At 45.2% G+C, this 20,012-nt stretch overlaps 1 protein-coding gene across 5 annotated transcripts; it reads right to left on the bottom strand.

Moving 5' to 3' along the window:
- Positions 1–2,101: 2,101 nt before the first annotated feature.
- BCL7B (BAF chromatin remodeling complex subunit BCL7B) lies at positions 2,102–19,969 on the bottom strand. Of its 5 annotated transcripts, none has more exons than XM_070780051.1 (7): positions 19,745–19,969; positions 16,580–16,655; positions 6,933–7,028; positions 6,617–6,713; positions 4,268–4,438; positions 3,414–3,493; positions 2,102–3,168 (listed from the first exon to the last, which is right to left on the bottom strand). In XM_070780051.1, exons 1-7 carry the CDS (start codon positions 19,834–19,836, stop codon positions 3,076–3,078), a joined length of 705 nt encoding a protein of 234 aa, XP_070636152.1. In that variant the 5' UTR covers positions 19,837–19,969; the 3' UTR covers positions 2,102–3,075. The 5 variants fall into 5 exon arrangements, with proteins under 5 accessions (XP_070636152.1, XP_070636154.1, XP_070636153.1 ...); XM_070780053.1 differs by lacking the exon at positions 19,745–19,969 and adding an exon at positions 19,310–19,465; XM_070780052.1 differs by lacking the exon at positions 6,933–7,028 and having other exon boundaries at positions 16,547–16,655; positions 19,745–19,968.
- Positions 19,970–20,012: the final 43 nt, after the last annotated feature.

The following is a 20,012-nucleotide window of genomic DNA, read 5'->3' as shown; positions in this document are numbered from 1 at the left end:
TTGGGAGCGAAGAGTCTTAGCCACTGGACCACCAGGGAAGTCAAGAAAGATTACTGTTAATTAAAAGAAAACCAAGTATCTCAAGTTGAGGAATTTAGTGCTTTCCTATGGATGGGAAGATGCAAAAGTTCCAGCTCATTGAAATCTTTCCTTTGATATGCACCTCCACTATCTGGGGTCAGTATCCAGTGCTTTTTCATCCTGAGTTTCTGGGGAGGGGTGTTGAGAGTGGACCTAGATGGCAGGCATCCTGTTTCTATCCTAAGTTCCCTTCCTTCAGCCGCTGTAAGGTGATGGCTTGATGCCTGCAACATCTTTGTTTACTGATGTGGCAGGCAACATTTTCCCCCCCATTGATCTAAGTCAGATGTCAGCTCTTTGAAGCCCCTTCAGGCCGTCTAGCAGTGAAGAGAGCTTATCTCCCTTCAGTAGCCATTTCTTCTAAGAGGATTAGGAGAAACCTCAGAGGCCATGGCATTTGAGCTGATTGTGACGAGAAGTTGCAGCTCACTAGGCAGAAAAGAGGGATGGACATCCTAGGCAGGAGCAGCAGAGCAGACGTGGTAAATTCAGGGCCTAAACACAGGGATCTCCAGCCAGATAGTATCAAGAGAGAATGGCAAAGGCAAGTTCTCGTTCTGCCACAGCATGTGAGGGTTGAATGGGAGTGACCACGTGGAAGGGAATGGCAGGAGCGGTGATGGGGCAAATGGTCAGCAAGGTCGGTGAAGACAAGTGGCCGGACTTCAGAGGCACAGACAAGGTGACTAACGGGATGGATGCTTGCAGGACTAGACACCTAATGGCAGACTACACGCAGAGTGAAAACTCCAAAAACATTGGGGGGAAAAAAACGGGGGGCCATTTTTGGTATTTCCAAAACGCACCCAGTTGCACATCAGAATGGGCACCAAAGTCATTCCAGTGCTTGTGGCTGCTGTGGACCGAACCCAGCCCTGGTGTTGGTAAAGCAGAGATGTAGTGGGAGACTCAGGGATGGGCTCGGGCTCAGCCCCAAGAACTGGAGGTACCCTGGAGAGCCATCAAGAACAGCTGGAAATCCTGCCGGAAGTGGAAACTAGAGGTGGGGCTTTAAGAATAGAGAACGTCAGCTGTAGCTACACGAAAAGGAGAGCTGAGAAGTGGCTCTCCAAATAAAGAACAGTGCTTACCTTGCAGAGATGGGAGTTATGGGTGGTGGTTTTTTTTTTTCTTTCATTATGTTTTCATGTATTTTTGCAGTATGTTTTTCTATAGTGATATTTTCATTTTAAAACAGAAAATAATAAGCTTTAATGTGACTGTTGCTTGGCAGTTGTCCTCCATTTCTGACTCCAGTTTAACACTCGTCTTTCACTGATACAGACCTAAACCCTTATTAGACAGTTTCAGCTTCTGTCACTTTTTTTCATTGTGTGATGCAACTTAAGAGGATATAGTTCCCTGACCTGGGATCAAACCTAAGTCCCCTGTAGCGGAAGTCTGGAATCCTAACAACTGGATGGCAAGGGAAGTCCCTACAGTTTCAGCTTCTGGCTGGTCTTTTCCGGCCTGTCCTGTTGGTTCCTAAACCTCGGAACTTCCCAAATCCACTGTCTTTTATTATTTCCCTTCCCTCCATCACCTTGGGGGAGGGGCAAGTGGGAAGTGAGGGCTTAATGGGTACGGGTTTCTGCTTGAGGCAATGAAAACATTTGGAGCTGTATAGTGGTAATGCTTGTGCATTGCTGTGAATGCACTTGGTGCCACTGAACTGTTCTTTAAAATGGTTAAAATGGTAAATTTTATGGTTGTGTATTTTACCATAATAAAAAATTAAAAGAAAAACTTAAAGAGTCAGCCACCTAAGGACCTGGAGCTGTGGGAAACACATCCCATGTACATAGGGTTGTATTCTGTGTACACCGGGGCAGAAGTATAACTCCAAGGACATGACAACCTCAAACAGAGTCTCCAAATCATTTTCACTGAAGTCACTCTGTGGGAGTCAAGACAACTGGCAGGGCCCAGCCCACAGTGACTTCACAAGCACTCAGCCACCATCACCACCAGCCCCTGCCCCCACAACCCTCAAGAATGACACACTCAGCTGCCAACAAGACATATTTCAAATAGTTTAATTTTAAAAATATTCTATTCAGTGCTAAAATATGTCTTCACTCACCGTTGTCCATTTCCATTTTCTTAAACTTTTTTGAAACAAAAAATAAAATCACAAGGTTCGATGAAACATGCAGATTTCGAAGAAAAGGGAACTTTCTAGAAAGTCTGGGCTGAAGGAGTACTGTGGGGATGAGTACTGTCAGAACCTCAAATTCTCGCTGGGGCAGAGTCTGCGGCAGGAGAGCTGGGGACCATGGCAGGAGGCAGGGGGATACTGGAATGAAATGTCCAGGTGGAAACAGCTGCGAGTATGTGCGTGTTTGTGTGTGTTGGGGGAAGAGGGTGGCTACAGTGGGGGGACAAAGGACTGTCAGCAGCCAGAGAGCCCACGAGAGGCAGGACGGCCTCAGGAATGGGTCCAAGTGCCAGGATAGCATGAAGTCTAGGTGGGACTTTTCTGCCGTCGTGTGGAGTTAAGCCCTTCCCTTCCCTCCAGAGTCCACTCAGGCATTCTCCAACAGCAGCCTACAGAGTCCCTAGCCCTATGGGCAAGTCCATGAATCTACAGTCTCCGTTCAAGTTCAAGTAAGCCCTCGGCACGCTCTTCTCTGGAGGGTGCCTTCCCCCTCTCTTTCCTCTTGCAGAAGCACCAGCAGCTCAGTCCAGAGGCTGTGGAGTAGAGACTGCTACTGGAGGTGACAGATGATCCTGAAGCGGCTGAGGCGCCAGCCTCCTTGGGGTGCAAAGAGGACAGGAGTGCTCCTCTTCTCAGGACCAGGCAGACACAGGTGCCAGGGACAGGAAGATGATGCTACGACCCCAGGTCCCGCGTCCGCCTTCCAGCCCAGAAGGCTCTGAGGTGCAGGCTCTGGACCCTGGTGCTCGCCCTTACCCCAGCAACACAGCACAGCCAGAACCAGAATGCAATAAATAGAGGCATGGGGCTTGGAGGTGAAGGGCGCCAGGGTGGTGCTAGCTTTCCGACGCTGTCTGCGGCACTGCAGGCTGGTCCATACAGAAGCGTTTCAGGGGAGGGGCACTTGAGTCTTCCTCTTCCTCAGCAATCTAGACGCAGCCAGAGCATGGAATGACAAGGCATCCCTCTGAAGCAGACCTCCCCTTCCACCCTAATCACAACCCCGACTGTCTCACAGGTCACAGGACCTCTTCTCTACCTCCTAACCTTCTAACCAGCATCCCTCGCTGCCTCCCAACCCCCACTACATCCCTCCCATGCTAGAGAGCCAGTGAACATCAACAGAGCCCTGATATTTTCCTTAGAAACTATGAAAACCAAAGCACCTCCTTACCTGTGTCTCTAGAGGAACTGGTTCTTCCTTCGTGAGGGTCGGAGGTTCATCAGCAACTTCTGAGGCAGGCAGGGAGGGCTCTGAAAAAGCAAGTTCAGTGTAACGCAGGGCCTGCTGGGACAGGAGACCCCCCCAGGTTGGGGGAGTGTTCCTGAGAGGCGCCTTGGTGAAGGGGTATCCACTGGTTATAGAATCAACATACGTTCTAAGAAGAAATTTGCAGAATCCAGTACAAAGGGCACTAACTCCGAAGTTAGAAGGAATGAAACAAATCAGGCAGTTCCACCAGCTGTGGGATCGTGGCCAAGCAACTGAACTTTTTAAGACAACTTCCTCATGGATAAACGAAGACAACAGTTGCTATTCCATGAGGTTTTTGAAAGGAGAATCATGTTTGCTGTTTTAGTCACTAAGTTGTGTCCAAATCTTTTGTGACCCCATGGACTGTAGCCCACCAGGCTCCTCTATGGGATTTCCCAGCAAGAATACTGGAGTGGGTTGCCATTTCCTTCTCTAGGGGATCTTCCCAACCTAGGGATCGAACCCGGATCTCTTGCACTGCAGGCAGATTCTTTATTGCTGAGCCACCAGGGAAACCCAAGACTCATACCAGGCCTCAAATATGAAAAGTGCCTTCCTTGAGGAGAGCCTGGCACTCAATCGTGTTGCTGTTTCTTTCCATCATTCTGTGAAAGGGGGAAATACAACCATTTCCCAAAAGAGCCTCAAACAACGGACAAACAGCTTGAAGCTGCCAGCTCTGAGGCACCGTCTCTAACCAGTGACTCTTAAGAAGATCAAAAGCAAGAGCATGGCCCCTCCAAGACACACATCCTGGGCCAGGGAAGACTCACCTTCAAGGATCTCTTGGCCCAGCGTGGGGGGCTGGGAGTCGTCTGTGCGGAAGTCAGAGGTGTGCGCAGGGCTCAGGGACTCGCTCTGCTGGGGGCTGGGGCTCGAGTTGGTGCTGCTGTCCACCTTGAGCTGATAGACATCAGACACAGAACTCTGGTTGCTGTTTTCATCTGAAAATCAAACATGACAAAGGCAATGGCTGAGGCCGGTCACGCTCGAGGGGGACTCAGTACAGAGCGAAGGGCCTGGGGTCTCTGCAGACAGCGTGGACACAGCTGGGCACATACCGATCACAGCTGCAAACAGCCCCTGAACCAAGGGCAGACATTCCCAGGGCTTCTGCACATCGCAAATTACCAACAGAATCTAAACTGACCAATTTAAGTACATGTTATTTTATGACATATATTCTAAGCACCACCGGATGAAGCCAGAATCTTTAAGTTTATGCAACATTTATATGTCAGGGAGGTTAATATACGCATATGAGTCCCTTCTTTAGTATCCACTAATTATAGCTGGGACCTGGTATTTTCTCACAATCCAGTGAATGGAGGGACGTGGCTCTGCCTCTGAACCTTTCTCACAAGAGGTGTAGAAAATGACAGTCTGTCTGCCATTCTCAACTATCTGAAGGAGGGTGACAGGGTCTGGAGGTGGTCAGCTCAGGCCTTGCACCTGCCCAGGCTCTGCCTCACTGCCTCATGGACCACTGGATCCCACCTGGGAAGCGCTGTTGAAGGCTTAAAGTCACCACCTAACTTAAAAACTGACTCAACAATTCCTTCCTCTCCCCCACCTCCAGCAGCCAGTCACCAAATCGGACCTGTCCTACTGCTCTGATGCCACGTGTGTCCACTCGTTCCTCCCCACTGCCTCAGCTCAGGCCTGGCCTCTGGCAACAGCCATCCAGCTGCCCTCCCTTGGGTCTCAGCCTCCCCGCCGCAGACCTCACACCACTGCCAGGGTGAACTTTCTAAACCCTTCTGTGGTTCCTGCTGCCCACTAGAGGGCCCTATCACATCCTAAACACTGCTCTCGAATCTCCAGGCTCATTGCCTGCTGTTCTCCCTACGTATCCTTGGCTCCAGCCAGGTCGGACCCAAACCTAAGAGCAGCTACCAGCACTGTGTCTGGTATGACGTGCTCCTTCCCATCTTCCTGAAAAGCCCCGATGCCTGCCAACCGGCAGCTCAGGCATCCTCTCCTCTGCAGAGCCCTGGGTCCCAGGCTCCCTTGGGTGGGCACGACCACCCCCTCTCAGGCTCCCGCCACTTGCTGTGCACACCTGCGTTTACTATGTTACACAGTGGTCTCCCTCCGTTACACCCGGTGCAGGCAGGCTCTGTGGCTCACGGGTCCTTGAGTCTCCAGCACAGTACACAGGACCTGGCACCCGGCAGGAGCGCACTAAAGGTTCAGGGCATGAAAAGGGTGAGACGGTGGCCAAGCTGAAGAAGTGGAGCCTCCCATGTCTCCCAGAGCTTTATGCTGTGGAGACAGCTCACGCGGCTGGAGGACTGTCCCCCTGTAGTCTCTTCTGTACCATGCCAACCGCGGGGTAGGGGCGGTTAGGGCAGAGGGAAGGAGGGGATACCTGGCTGTTCCCAGTCTAGCTCCAAAGAGAAAACTGTAAGCCTTTTCTAGTCTTCATCCTGCAATGACCACTATCTTCTACACTAAAATGGAAGTAGCATTTTATTACACAAAATAATAGAGTTCTGTCACTTCTCAGCTTAGGTAGATACTTTTCTCCTCCAAGTATCAGTTGCCTTAAATCGGGATGATGGTAACTGCCTGGTTTATAACCCAGGCTGATGCAAATGTAAAAAGGAGACACTGCAGTGATAGTGTTCCTAAGCAGGAACTGCCACACAGGTAGAAAAGGTCGCACTCTCAGTGCAGTGCTGACTCAGGCCGGACGTCTACCGAAGACTGGCTTAGGAGGCGGAGCTTGGCCTAACTGTAGACAGACAGACAGACGCCCCAGCCTGGGGGTGGAAGGGGGAGGCGCCCCTCTGAAGTGCTCTCATCAAATGCACAGTCTAAAGAACAGAGCTTCTGATCCAGAAAACCAGGACCTACCACCGGTCCTCACTTACGAGTGACTAACTTTAGACGTGGCGCCTCGCCTCCCTGAGCCTCAGGTTCCTTAACTGGAAAGTGAGGAGACTCGTCTGTCCTGCAGGGTTACTGTGAAGTCGAAATGCAAAGACTTCTGTCAGGTGCCCAGCAAGACACCAGCAAAACCGTGGGCACTGAAATGACACACAGGCTAGTCTTCGGATTACTGATGGGTCATCTAAATATTCATTTTCCTGCAAGAAAGACATGAGGATGCAACTCACCCTGGAATTCAAGAAGGAGAGAGGAATTGGCTGAGGCATCAGAGGGAAAGCCATTAGGTTCCCGGGCTGCGGAACTGTTCGATTTTGACTTTTCTTTCTAGAAAAGGAAAAAAAGAGGAATATGACAGAGCCAAGCAGAAGACTCACAGAAAGAGAGAAAGAAGGTGCTGAGACACCACAGAGGTCTGGATTAGGAACATGAGGAACAACGGGGGTTTTAAGACCCAAGGAATAACAGGATCTGGACAAGGTGTCCCCGGGCCTCAGTGGCTCTATCAGTAAAATGGACCCTTCCAGCGCTAATCTCATGACTCACAAGAAAAAGGCAGCTATATACATCTGCTTCCACTGGAGTTCTCTGTGGGACCCTCCTGCTTTCTGCCCTGATCAGAATGCTCTGCTCGATCCTTCCCTACATGGGTGAGAATTACAAAATACTCATTTGAGCAAAGATCCGTTTCAGGAGCACAGCTAGGGGTAAAAAGTGAAAGAAGAAAGGCCCTTTGACTGGACAAAGGAAGGAGTCACTTTATATGTGATGTGAGCAGGGACAGGACAAGGGGCCCCTCCAAGCTCTACTCCTGACCAACCCACCCCATCCACTTGGAGTGACCTCCCATGTCCACCTCTGCCTTCAGGCGGGATGCAAGTCACATGGGTGGGGGAACCACAGTGGAAGGTAAGCACTAGCTTGCAACACACCAGCCCACAGGAAAGGCAATCACCAACCCAAGCATTTGCAAATGAGAGCATCCTCACAGCTGGAATTTCAAATCTGGACAATCCCAAACTTACTAACCCATACTCCACATACTTGTCACTTTATCGTACACGCATTGTACTAGTAACACAGCTTAGTTTTTGTGAATACTCTCAATCGTAACTCGGCAATAAGTCAACTGTACATATATATGTATGTAGTCCTTCCCTTCTGTTTTATATGCAGACATAATTTTAGCGCAATTACACTTTACCATTTAACTACAGAGGCTACCTAAACATGATTTTTACTGGCTGCATAATATTCCCGGTATCATACTCACTCAATCACTACTCAACTAGTTGACATTTAGCTTTACCTTATTTAGGACTGTGTTTGTTTAGTACTAGTAGAAATAAATCTACAATGCTTAACTTTTATTTTTCCTGGATTATTGGCGAAATTCACACCAAAAAAAAAAATTCTTCTAGATCAGAAAGTATATACATATTTCTCTTAAAATACCCTGTGCCTCCCTACTCTCTACTAGAAGGCTGGCAATATATTTGGAGTATGAGCGTCACAGCACCCATGCCAACTTTTGGTCTTACTGTTATTTTTCCCTGATCTCTCCTTAGTTCAACGACTCTGTGCTCAGATTCTGTGCTCACGTAAAATATGCATTCACTGTAAGAAATTCTGAAAATACAGGAAAAGAGATGAAAATCACCTGCACAACCAGAGATGCCCGAACATAATTGTATCGAAATGGACCATGATTCAATCTTATAACTTGCTCCCCACCCCAACTCATCATATTAAAAACATTTTTCTATGCCACTGAGTAGTCTTTCAGACCATCTTTTAAAAGGGTAACAAAGCTGTACAATATACAGGTGCACAATAACTTAATTCTTTACAGCTAAGATCTTCATTTTGCTTGCAATTTTTAAATACCACGAACAATACTGGAATACTCAACACTGCAGATGTACCTTGTACACATCACGATTACGTCCTGAGGATAAATGTCTAGAGGTAAAACTTCTAGATCAAAGGCGTAAACATTCTGAAGGCTCCCACACACACACACTCTCAGCTTTACTGAGGTATAACTGACAAATAAAACTGTACAATATTTAAAGTATATCCTGGGGTAATTTGATATGTGTATATATTGTGAAAGGATTCCCAACATCTGGTTAATTAAGCTTTTTAAGTATACACATATGATCAACCTGTAGAAAGTTTGTCCCAGTTAATTCTCCCATCAGCAGTGTCCCACTCCCTTACATCCTTCACGTATTCTTCTCTACCAATTTGATCATTTTCGATTTTTCCTAACCTAACAGGTCTATGCTAGTACCTTTGAAGCTGGCACACTACCACAAACCAGTGGAAGGTAGATAAACCAATGGACCTCAGGGTCCAGCTCAGAAACCAATACAAACACTGTGAGAAGTCCTTCGGAGAGACAAAGGGAGCTAGGTCCTGGACAAGCAGAACCTGAAATAGCAAAGGGGGATGTCCCCCAGGTCCAGTGGTTAAGATTCTGCACTTCCTATGCAGGAGGAGCAAATCTGATCCCTGGTTGAGGAAGTGAGATCCCATATGGCACAAGTGGAAAAAAAAAGAAATAGGAAAGGGCCAGGGGCTTCCGTCTGAGCAATGGGGAAGGGGGCGTCGGCACAAGAGATCGAGCAGCCTGACCTGTGGCCTGTATGGTACTGGCATCACCAGAGCCAAGGGTAGATGAAAAACAAAGGGTGGCCCCAGAGCCCCTCTAACTTTCACCCACCGGCTTCCATGGACTTGGCAAGGATGGCTGCTCGCAGATAAAGGCAGCATGTGGAGACTGGTACTAGAGAGCTCCCTGGGAGACAGCGGAAGATGAGAGAGGGGCAAAGGGAAAGGCTGAACCCCGAGGCTAATCCCATCCCCTCAGCTATTTAGAGGAGAAAGCATGGAGCTTAGGCTCACATTTTCCCCTCGGTTACATGCTTCTAGCCAACACAGCTCAAAGTCGAAAGGAAAAGATGAGTGCACAGAGAAAACTAACCAGACACTGGAGGAAAACAGACCCATGAAAGAATTAACAGAGCAAGCTATGCCAGGGAAAGTGCACTAACAGGACAGAAGAACTTAAATAGAATATGGCAACTCTCCTCAGAAAGACAAGGATGACACGGGAAAGTCGTTCTGAACCACTGCCAAGGATATTTGGTATGAGCAATGAAATTGTTCAAAGTAAAAATTAGGTGAATGAGTTTATAAGCAGAAATAGATAAGAGCTGAAGAAAAGATTAGTGAGCAAAAACTAGATGAAGAAGTCAGAATATACAAAGAAAGGATAAAGAGATGAAACAAACTAAAAGTTAAGAAATAAAGCTAGATGTCAACATTACAGGATATTCCATTTAGGGAGTCCCCCGGTGGCCCAGTGGTTAGTCTTTCAGGGGCCCAGTGCTTTGACCAGGGTTCAGTCCCTGGCCAGGGAACTGAGATCCCACAAGCCACACGGTGTGGCCAAAAAAAGATGAAATTCCATTCAAAACAAAGGACAGGGTAGGGACGAAAGGGTGGGGGGAAGGGGGCGATGGAGACCAGAGGCTCAGAGGAAAAATACAGAATTTTATAAGCTTTATACATTGATATGGAAAATTAGTGTAAGTCTTATTAGGTTGGAAGTTGCCAATAAAAAGATTAAAAATAGAACGCAGAACTTCCAGATCAGCAGAAGAAAATCTGTCTAGTCATCATGAGGTGAAGAGAAAAAAAGAAAAGCAAAGTGTATTATGACTGAAATCCTTGTCCATAAAAATAGAATTTTTAGGTGGTCACACTTTCCCAGCCTTTCTGGTGCCTAGACATGCCACAGTTATTATGAACACTTAGTATATACATCTTAAGGAGACTTCTGGAAAACTCCTTAAATTCATGAAAACACTATATGCCAACCCTTCCACTCTCTTACTGCCCTGAACTTGAATATGCTGAATGATGACTAGAGCTCGAACTTGGAATATAAGGTCAAACACGAACAGAGGAATGGGGAATTATTTAATGGGTACAGAGTTTTTTACCTCTGCAAGACGAAGAGTTTCAGAGATGGGTTATACAAGGTGAATGCACTCAACACTGCTGAACTGTCCACGCTGCAGAGGTTAAGACGGTAAACTTCACGACATGTAATCTTACCCCAGCAGAAACAACGTAAAATGAGTGAGGCCACTACTCCCTTAGAAGTAAACTAAAAAGAAAAGGAGAGAGGGTGCCGGAAACCTGGGTCCCTGGGGACTCTTAGAACAAAATTACCACACCAGTCCGGGACTGCATACTTCTGTTTCTCTAAGAACAAAATAACGGCTTTAAACCACTGCTATTTTGAGTTTTCCCTCACGCACGGCTAAACCTAATCCTAATATGCCCAATAAGCAGAAAAATGTAAAACGGGGAAAAACAGTATTACAAGACATACCAGGCAAATACAAATCAAAAGAAGATAGGATATAAAGTGTAGTATCAGATAAAACAGAATGTGAGGTGAGAAAGGGACAAAGAAGGATATTACATACTGGTAAAAAGAGGAACAGGTCAAGATGACGTAAGAATCATAAACATACATGGATCAAAAATAGCGCTTCAAAGTACAAAGGATAACTGACTCATAGACCATGAAAGATACGAAGAGCTGACTCATTTGAAAAGACCCTGATGCTGGGAGAAATTGAGGGCAGCAAAAGGGGACGACAGATGAGATGGTTGGACGGCATCACTGACTCAATGGACATGTGTTTGGGTGGACTCTGCGAGTTGGTGATGGACAGGGAGGCCTGGCGTGCTGTGGTTCACAGGGTCGCAGAGTCGGACATGACTGAGCGACTGAACTGCACTGAGATCATGAAGAAGCAAACAAACCAACAATTTCACACACTCTTTTCAGAAACATACAGAGCAAACCATACAAAGATGAGCAAAGATACAGAAGATTTGGATAACATAACAAATCCTTCAATTGTTTAATTTCATATCGAGAGTATATATCTGTTTTAATTATAAGTGAACTGTCCACAATTCAATTACAGATCAGATCACAAAAAAAGTCCCAGTAATGCCAAAGAACAAATACCCTACCAATTCCATACAATCAGAGCACCAATTTTAAAAGGACAGCTTTCAAAAACCTCACACATCTGAAAACTAAATATCATTCTATTAAATAACCTTTGAGTTAAAGAGGAAACCAAAGAGAAACCTATGAAAATCTTACAGCTAAATGACACCATCATGATATCCTGACACTCATGTATGTCCAAATCTGTGGGAGATAACTACAGAAGTGAAATGGACTGCAAAAAAAAAAGCAAAGAAAAACAAGAAAAAGAGTGCTAAGTGTTCAACCCAAGAAGTGGAAAAAACAGAATAAAACAAAAAAAAGAAAATAACAAGGGCAAAAATTAATCAAATAGAAAACAAAGCAAAATGAAAGAAAGATGAACAAAAATTACACGATGATTCTTTTAATAAAGGTTTTAGGACCATGTTACATGGGAAAAACAAACAACAAATGTGAACAAGACAAAATAACTACCAAGAGGCTTTAAAGTACAAAAGGACATTATAAATGACTACACAGCAGCACAACTGAAAACCGATCAGTGCTCGGCAGCAGGGCACTGCTGGCCTTCTGGACAGGCTGACTAATTCTTCACTGCATAGGACTGACTCGTGTGTTGCCAAAAGCTTAGCATGGCTGGCCAACCAAACAGTGCCTTGCCTCATTTCTAAACACTCCTGGGGAAGTGGGTAAGGGTGAAGACTCAGCACTGTCCCCCATTAAAGAAACAATCCCCTACTTGAAATGGAAACATTTTTTGCAAAGACACAAAACAGCAAAATAAGTACAGAAAAAAGGAAAACCTAAATACATCAATCACCACGAGAGCCACTGTAATGATAATCAACACCTATCCCGCCACCAAAGACCCAGAAAGTACTAAGGTAGGGCCTTCATTTTATGCAAGTTGTTCTAGAAATCAAAAGAGGGGAAACTAACCTAATTTGTTTCAGGATGCTGGTGTAAACAAGGTAAAGATAGCATAAGAAAAGAAAATTACAGACCAATTTACAAACCAGATGCAAATACCTCAATTATTTGTGAACTGAATGTAATATTATGAGAAAAAAAAGAAGAAAGGCATGTCCAAGTAGAATTTGTCTTAAGAATGCAATGGTTCAAACATCAGAAATTCATCATTTTAATAGATTAAAGGACGAAAGTCCCATGAACACTTAAGTAAACACAGGAAAAGCAGCTGGATTAAGTCCAAATTATCTATTCATAATTTTTAATAAGCCTCAGAAAACTAAAAAGAGGAGGGAATTTTTCATTCTGGTAAAGACTATCTTTCCAAAAACCTACAAGAGAGAAAACTCACCCTACATGAAGACCACACTAAAAGCATAGTAAATAAATCTAGCATACAAACATAACAACAAAAAAATGGAAAGCTCAAAAACAAAAGCATGTGAATACAGCACACAGGGATGACGTCACATACCAGTGGAGAAGGACAGATTATGGAGTGACCAGTATTAGGGGCAGTGGCTCATCACATGAAGGAAAATTAAAATTAGATTCTTATCTTCACCATTTAAAAAAAAAAAAAAAAACCTACACGGATTAAAGGTCTAAAAATGAAAGTTAAAATTAAAAAGCTAGCAGAAGATGCAGAAGTCCTCTATAACCAGGAAATGGAGAATAATTTTGAAACATCACCCTGGAAGTAAAAATCAGAAGGAAAAAGTTAACTTGACAGAAAAAAATTAAAGGCTATTACTGACAAAGTTATCATATGCGACATGTTAGACAAAGACAACTGCCATGTACAAAACTAATACGAGTTTCCTGTATCTATAACATGAAAGAATCAATGCAAATCAGAAAAGTAAAGACAGGAAGTCCAATATAAGAATAAGGAAAATTTAAGAAATCAGAGGGGAATTCCCTGGTGGTCCAGTGGTTAGTAGGACTCCAGGCTTTCACTGCTGAGGGCCTGAGTTTAATCCCTGGTTGGGGAACTAAGATCCCACAAAGCCACACAGCCATAAAAAAAAGAAAGAAAGAAGAAATCAGAGAAGAGGAAATCTAAATGTATAAAAAGGAAATCTGAAGAGATAAAATTATCAATCTCCCTAGTGTTCAGAGAAATATAGAGTAAACAAAGAGATACTACTTTACATCCACCAGACTAACAGGATTTAGGAATTAGGTGCTCAGTTCAGTTCAGTCGCTCAGTTGTGTCCGACTCTTTGCGACCACATGAATCGCAGCACGCCAGGCTTCCCCGTCCATCACCAACTCCCAGAGTTCACTCAAACTCCCGTCCATCGAGTCGGTGATGCCATCCAGCCATCTCATCCTCTGTCGTCCCCTTCTCCTCTTGTCCCCAATCCCTCCCAGCATCAGAGTCTTTTCCAATGAGTCAACTCTTCGAATGAGGTGGCCAAAGTACTGGAGTTTCAGCTTCAGCATCATTCCTTCCAAAGAACACCCAGGACTGATCTCCTTTAGAATGGACTCGTTGGATCTCCTTGTAGTCCAAGGGACTCTCAAGAGTCTTCTCCAACACCACAGTTCAAAAGCATCAGTTCTTTGGCGCTCAGCTTTCTTCACAGTCCAACTCTCACATCCATACATGACCACTGGAAAAATCATAGCCTTGACTAGATGGACTTTTGTTGGTAAAGTAATGTCTCTGCTTTTCAATATGCTATCTAGGTTGGTCATAACTTTCCTTCCAAGGAGTAAGCGTCTTTTAATTTCATGGCTGCAATCACCATCTGCAGTGATTTTGGAACCCAAAAATTTAGGTGTTAGATGATACCAAATGTTGGTGAGGATGTGGGAAACAGGAGGTAACTATCCAGGGCAGCCATTCAGGAGAGAGATCTGGCCACATCGAGTAAAAACAATCAGGTATGGGACTTCCCTGGTGCTCCTGTGGCTTAGAATCCACACTCCTAATGCAGGGGGCCCTGGTTTCAATCCCTGATCCAGGAACTAGATCCTGCATGCTGCAATTAAGACCCAGCACAACCAAATAACTAACTAAATAAATATTTTTAAAAATCAATCATATATGGACAGCCAACAACAGAGCAATCTCACTCCTGGGCATCTAATCCAGAGAAAACCTCTCACAAGTCCTCAAGGAGAATGGATGAAGGCTGTTCACCACAGTCAACCAGGCTACCCAAGAAAGCTGGCAGCAAAACACACAGACCCGTATCTATACTTGAAACGCAACAAAGGTGGTTCTACAGAGCAAGAAGAAACGAACAGTCTCTTCAAGTGGGAGCACAAATGCATACCCACATGGAAAAATATGAAATTGGGCCCTGACTTCAAAATACACAAAAATCAACTCCAGGTATATTATAAATGGGAACAGAATAACAAGCTTGTACATTATATGGGAAAATATCTTTGTAACCTCAAAAAAGGAAAAGATTTAAGACATTTAAAAGCACTATCCAGAAAAGTACTTTATCTACATTAAAATTAAAAAAAACTTCTGCTAATTAAGCCTGCATAAACAGAGGGTGAAGACAAGCCATGGAATGGAACAAGGTACAGACAGTATTCAATCAATAAAGAATATGTGTCCACAACACAGAGAATCCCTACAAGTTGCAAGAAAGAGACCATAACCAAACAGACTTAAACTGGCACTGCCTAAAAGAGGAAATCCCCAAGGATGCTGAAAAAGTTCTCCATCTCATCAGTAATTACATCCTTAATCACCATATCAAAACCAAAATGAGCTATCTTAATACATCAAGTCCAACAATACCAACTGTTGATGAGGGTTAGGAGCCGTGAGAACTCTGGTATGTCTGCTGGGAATATACAATGGCACAATCACTTTGGCATTCCTGGTATACGTCAAAATACACATATCCTAAGACTTGGCAATTCTACTCCTAGGAATATATTCTAGGAAAACTCGCACACATGTTGACCCGTATACAAAATAAGAATGTTCACAGGAGCTTTGTTCCTGTTATCCCAAACTGGAGACAATCCAAATATCCATCTACAGGAAAATGGATATTAATAAATTATGGTACAGTACTCTAACAGAACTCCATACATCAAGGAAAAGGAACAAACAGCTCCAAAGACAACATGGATGATTCTACAAACATAACACTAGGCAAAAAAGTCAGACCCACAAAAACAGATACTTTGTGATGCTGTTTATATCAAGAAATGTGTAAACACACATGACTAAAGAAGTAGTAAGAAAAGCAAAAGGAGACTGATCTCCCCTGGAGGGGAGAAACAGGGATGATGGCAAGTTTCAGAGGCTGCTGGGGGAGTTAACAACATCTATCTTTTGACATGTGGTTTTTACAAGGGTATTAGCTTCATATTTTTTTCCCTGCATAGTACATTATGTTTTAGATACCTTTGTATGCATTTTATAGTTCAGATCTTTTAAAAACAATTAGAATAAAAAGAGGGGGAGAAATCTGGGAGTTTATCACTCAGGGAATGTATTGATAGATAAATGTGGTTACTGCACATAAGAGAATATAATGCAAGAGTAAAGATAATAATTTTATTTACAATTACAGAAACATGTTTGAGTTTTCACACAAAAAGACAAAAGAGGTTTACAGCACAATGCTATATATAGATGCAAAGTTTTGAAAATACAAATATGAAACAAAGCTGTGTATTTTTCAAGAATATACAGATGTACAAATAAAATCATGGAAGGGGAATTAGAAAGGCATATATACATACAAAACACATCTAATATGCTACAGTGGGCAGCAAGAGTCCATAAACTTTTTCTTATGAGGCCAATAATAAATATCTTGGGCTCTGCAGGCCATTAGATGTTATGGCCTACTCAATGCTACCATTACAAGTCAAAAGCCACCACAAATAAGGAAACCAGCGGGCACAGGCGTGTTCAAATTAAACTATATGGACACCCAGGGAACAGGCCTGGGGTGTAGTTGGTCAAGCCCTGGAAAAGAGGAATGGGTTAAGAAAAGGGAATAACGGGGAGAAGGGGGAATCTAATAAAATGAGAGGCTTTGCATGGACCAATGACAGACGGGTCCCTGAAGTATTTTCAACTCAATTCTGGGGAAATATATCCCATAACAGCTAAGAGGCAATCAAAGAAAGAAAGAAAGAAAGAAGACGTTACCTTTTTGTTGTTTTGATTTTCTTCCACACTTACCTCCTTGCTGTCTGTCACAGGAACCCACTTAAATATCCTAAGGGACGTGTCACCCACAGTAACCCACTTCTTCTCCCTAAAACAAAGACACTTCTCAGAACCGATAAAATAAAACAGATTTTCTGATCAGAACTTGTGCTTTTCTACTTCTCACCAGATCATGTGGTCAACCTTAAATGCTTCATAAACTGTCAAATCCTACTTTACTTTTCAAGGCAAAATCACCCTTTCCAGAAACACTTCACTATCGAATTCCTTTAGCCCCGAACCTTCCACCTGTCACCTCTGCTCACATGGTGTACCAAAACCATTTTTTTCCTCACAGACTACAGTAGTATGGAGTATGAGCACATTTTCAAACTCAGGTATCCATCTTGCATAACTTCTTCATCTCCCCAAAATTAATTCAATCCCACTGCTTTTATAAAGTCCTATTATAAAATAGGATATGTAAGGATAAAGGATATATAAGATAGTGTCCCTATCTTGGGAACTCATAGCAATGAAAGATAAGTAAAGAAATCATTGTAATATGTGAAGGCGGCAAGAAAGAAGGCTGAAAGACCAGGATATCCCATGGAAGGCAAAACTCCGTGAAACTCTGGGTGCGTCAGTTGCTCAGTGTGTCCGACTCTTTGTGACCCCCATGGACTGTAGCCCACTAGGCTCCTCCACCCATGGGATTCTCCAAGCAAGAATACTGGAATGGGTTGCCATTTCCTTCTCCAGGGGAATCTTCCCAACCCAGGGATCAAACCTCTGTCTCCCACATTGCAGGCAGACTCTTTTATCATCTGAGCCACCAGGGAAACTGGGTTGAAACACAATTCCAATAACCAAGGAACAGGACACGATGCTTTCAGCTAACAGAACTGAGCCTTACACTGGCTTTTGGAAGAGGTGAAGGCCAAGCGCCATGGAAAGATGGCTTTAAGATTTCATTTTACAGAAGAGGGTACTTTTGAGATAGGCCTTAAAAAAAATGAGTAGCTGTTCTCCCCTCCCCACACATACCTGGGGAGGGGAAGGCAAGTAACATTCTTGAATAAGGGTGCAGATTACGGATGGCCAGAGTTGGGGAGCCTGAAGTGTGACTTCTGAATGTTTCAAGTCCCAATGTGAGAACAGAAAAGCCAAAAAATAACTGCTGTTATTGATGATGCTATTCAGCAAATGACATCACAAAAATATAGAGACTGTGATGTAACAGAAAGAAGAATGAACTAAAGACTTAGAAACTGGAATTAATTCCTGGACAAGCCACTCATTTACTCCTCATTTATTCAACAAGTATTGAATCTACAAGACCCTCTGCTAGGTCCTGAGCACACAGGGAACAAGATACACAGTCCTGACTCTCCCGAGCCTGAATTCCAACTGTAAACAGACACCACACAACTCATTTCAGTTAGAAACCTGATTATTAGATTTAACCACATCAAACTGCCATTTCTGCAGATAAAAAAGGCAAATATAGAGGTCTTATGGTTCAACCTAATGCCACTGTGGAAAGCTCCAAATAGGACAGGACCTGATTTAGACTGGGGCTCTTGAAAGGTTTCAGTGAGGAAGCAACTGCAGAGCAGAGCCAGGCACTAACTAGGCAAGTGGAAGGAGTGGGTAAAGGAAGGTTGCTGGGCGGAAGGAAAGGTAGTGTGGCTCCAACTGAAAGATGGCCAGCATCTTGCGAAAGAGGGCAGTTTGAGCCAGTCTAGTGAGGTATGAAGGATCATTTTTGGTCTTTATCCTAAGGACAAGAAGAGATCAATGAAGCATTATTTCCTAAGCAAAAGAGTGCTAAAAAATTCACACTTGAGAAAAATACAAAGTAACGAATGGATCAAGGAACTGGGCCAGTCCTGAAGCAGGCAGGCAGATCACAGGGAGCCGGGTACAGAGTTCTAGGTGAGACAGAGTTCCAGGTGACAGAAGATGCTTAACTGCCCTTGGCTGCAGGTGAGGAGAGAGATGGACAGAAAAGGAAGGGATGCCCAGTCCTAGGTTTCACAAAACCTAAAGCATTAGATTCGGAGGAGGAAGATCGTTAACTATTTAACTAGTATTTGTGAGTCCTTAGAGATGAGGAACTTGGTCCTGTAGCAAAATGGACAAATAAACATGCAAATAAATAAAGTTCAAGGTAATGATGACCCTGTTTTCCAGGTGGCTCAGTGGTAAAGAACCCACCTGCCAAAGCAGGAGACACGGGTTCGATCCCTGGGTTGAGAAGATACCCTGGATAAGGAAATGGCAACCCACTCCAGTATTCTTGCCTGGAAAAACCCACGGACAGAGCAGCCTGGCGGGCTATATGGGGTCGCAAAGAATAGGACATTACTTAGCGACTAAAGAGTAACAACAATGACTCTAAAGGGAGCGGAGGGTGAAGGGCAAGGAGGTCTTGGAGAAGGCTTCCTGGAGGGAGCTAACACCTACCCGGCTTTAAAGTTATTAGTAAAGTAAAAGTTATCGGTAGCAATCAGCTAGAGAAAAGTACTCAAGAAGTTGGCGCAAACACTGGAACTCCTGGTACAAAACAGGCGGTCAACCTGCGCCTGCAATGAACATGACAGGAGCCGTTTCCAAACAAGGGGGAGATCCTGACTCTTCTAACAGCTCCCAGGTCACCAAGAGAAAATGCCTATCCAGCTCGCGCGCGTGAGCCCATATTAGGAGAAAGACAGGAATTTTTATTCTAATGACTCCCTAGCCCCGTGGCAGGTGGCTTGCCTTAAAGTTCTCATCTAACCCAGACGCCTTAATACGCAGAGTGCTCAGTCTGGCCAACGGGAACCCCTCAGAGATTGTTGGTTAGTATACAGGACAGTTCAGAACGCAAAAGGTTCCTCAGGCATGCCCGCGCGGACCCGCAGCTAAACAAACCCCTCAGACCCGGCGTCGCCGGAAGCCGGCAGATCCCCGCCCGCGCCGCGCTGCCGGGGGAGCAGGTGGGCGGGCCCGCGGGCCGGGAAGCCCTCTGATTGGTCGTGGCCGGCGCGCCCTCTGACCTCACGCCGAAGCGAGCGGCTCCCTCCTCCCGTCTTCTCCGCTCCCCCCTCCCCCAAGCGCCTGCCGGTCGGCTCCCACCCCGCCCGCCACTTCGCCGCTGCTCTGGACCTGGGCCGGCGGCCTCCCCCACCAGCACCCTTGGGCCTGGCCCCTCACCATTTCCGCACTTTCTCGATGGCTGCCATCACCTTCTTGATGTCATCCTTGGCCCGGCTGCGGGTCTCGGCCCGGACCGACCGGCCCGACATGGCGGCGGCGGGAACGGCGGGGGCCGGGGCACTGCTCCCAAGACACCGAGAATCGCGCGCCTCACGCGCCGCCGCCCGCCCGGCGCAGCAGCGTCACCGCAGCCGTCGCCCCCTCCGTGCGCGCGTGCGCGAGAAGTGCGCGCACCCGCCCTCCCTTTGGGGCTCGAGGCATCAGC

The sequence above is a fragment of the Bos indicus genome, chromosome 25, assembly GCF_029378745.1.
Source record: "Bos indicus isolate NIAB-ARS_2022 breed Sahiwal x Tharparkar chromosome 25, NIAB-ARS_B.indTharparkar_mat_pri_1.0, whole genome shotgun sequence".
NCBI lineage: Eukaryota > Metazoa > Chordata > Mammalia > Artiodactyla > Bovidae > Bos > Bos indicus.
Note: the sequence above shows the minus strand (reverse complement) of the source record. Positions and strands in the feature narration are given on the sequence as shown.

Bases quoted from the DNA above. Each gene is read 5' to 3' on its own strand.
- BCL7B (XM_070780051.1), bottom strand. From the start codon at position 19,836: ATGTCGGGCCGGTCGGTCCGGGCCGAGACCCGCAGCCGGGCCAAGGAT. The intron at 7,029-16,579 runs GTAAGTGTGGAA...TCACCCATGTAG, and splicing joins CTGTGACAGACAGCAAGGAG to GGAAGGATCGAGCAGAGCAT. The intron at 4,439-6,616 runs GTGAGTTGCATC...TTTGATTTTCAG, and splicing joins TCTCCTTCTTGAATTCCAGG to ATGAAAACAGCAACCAGAGT.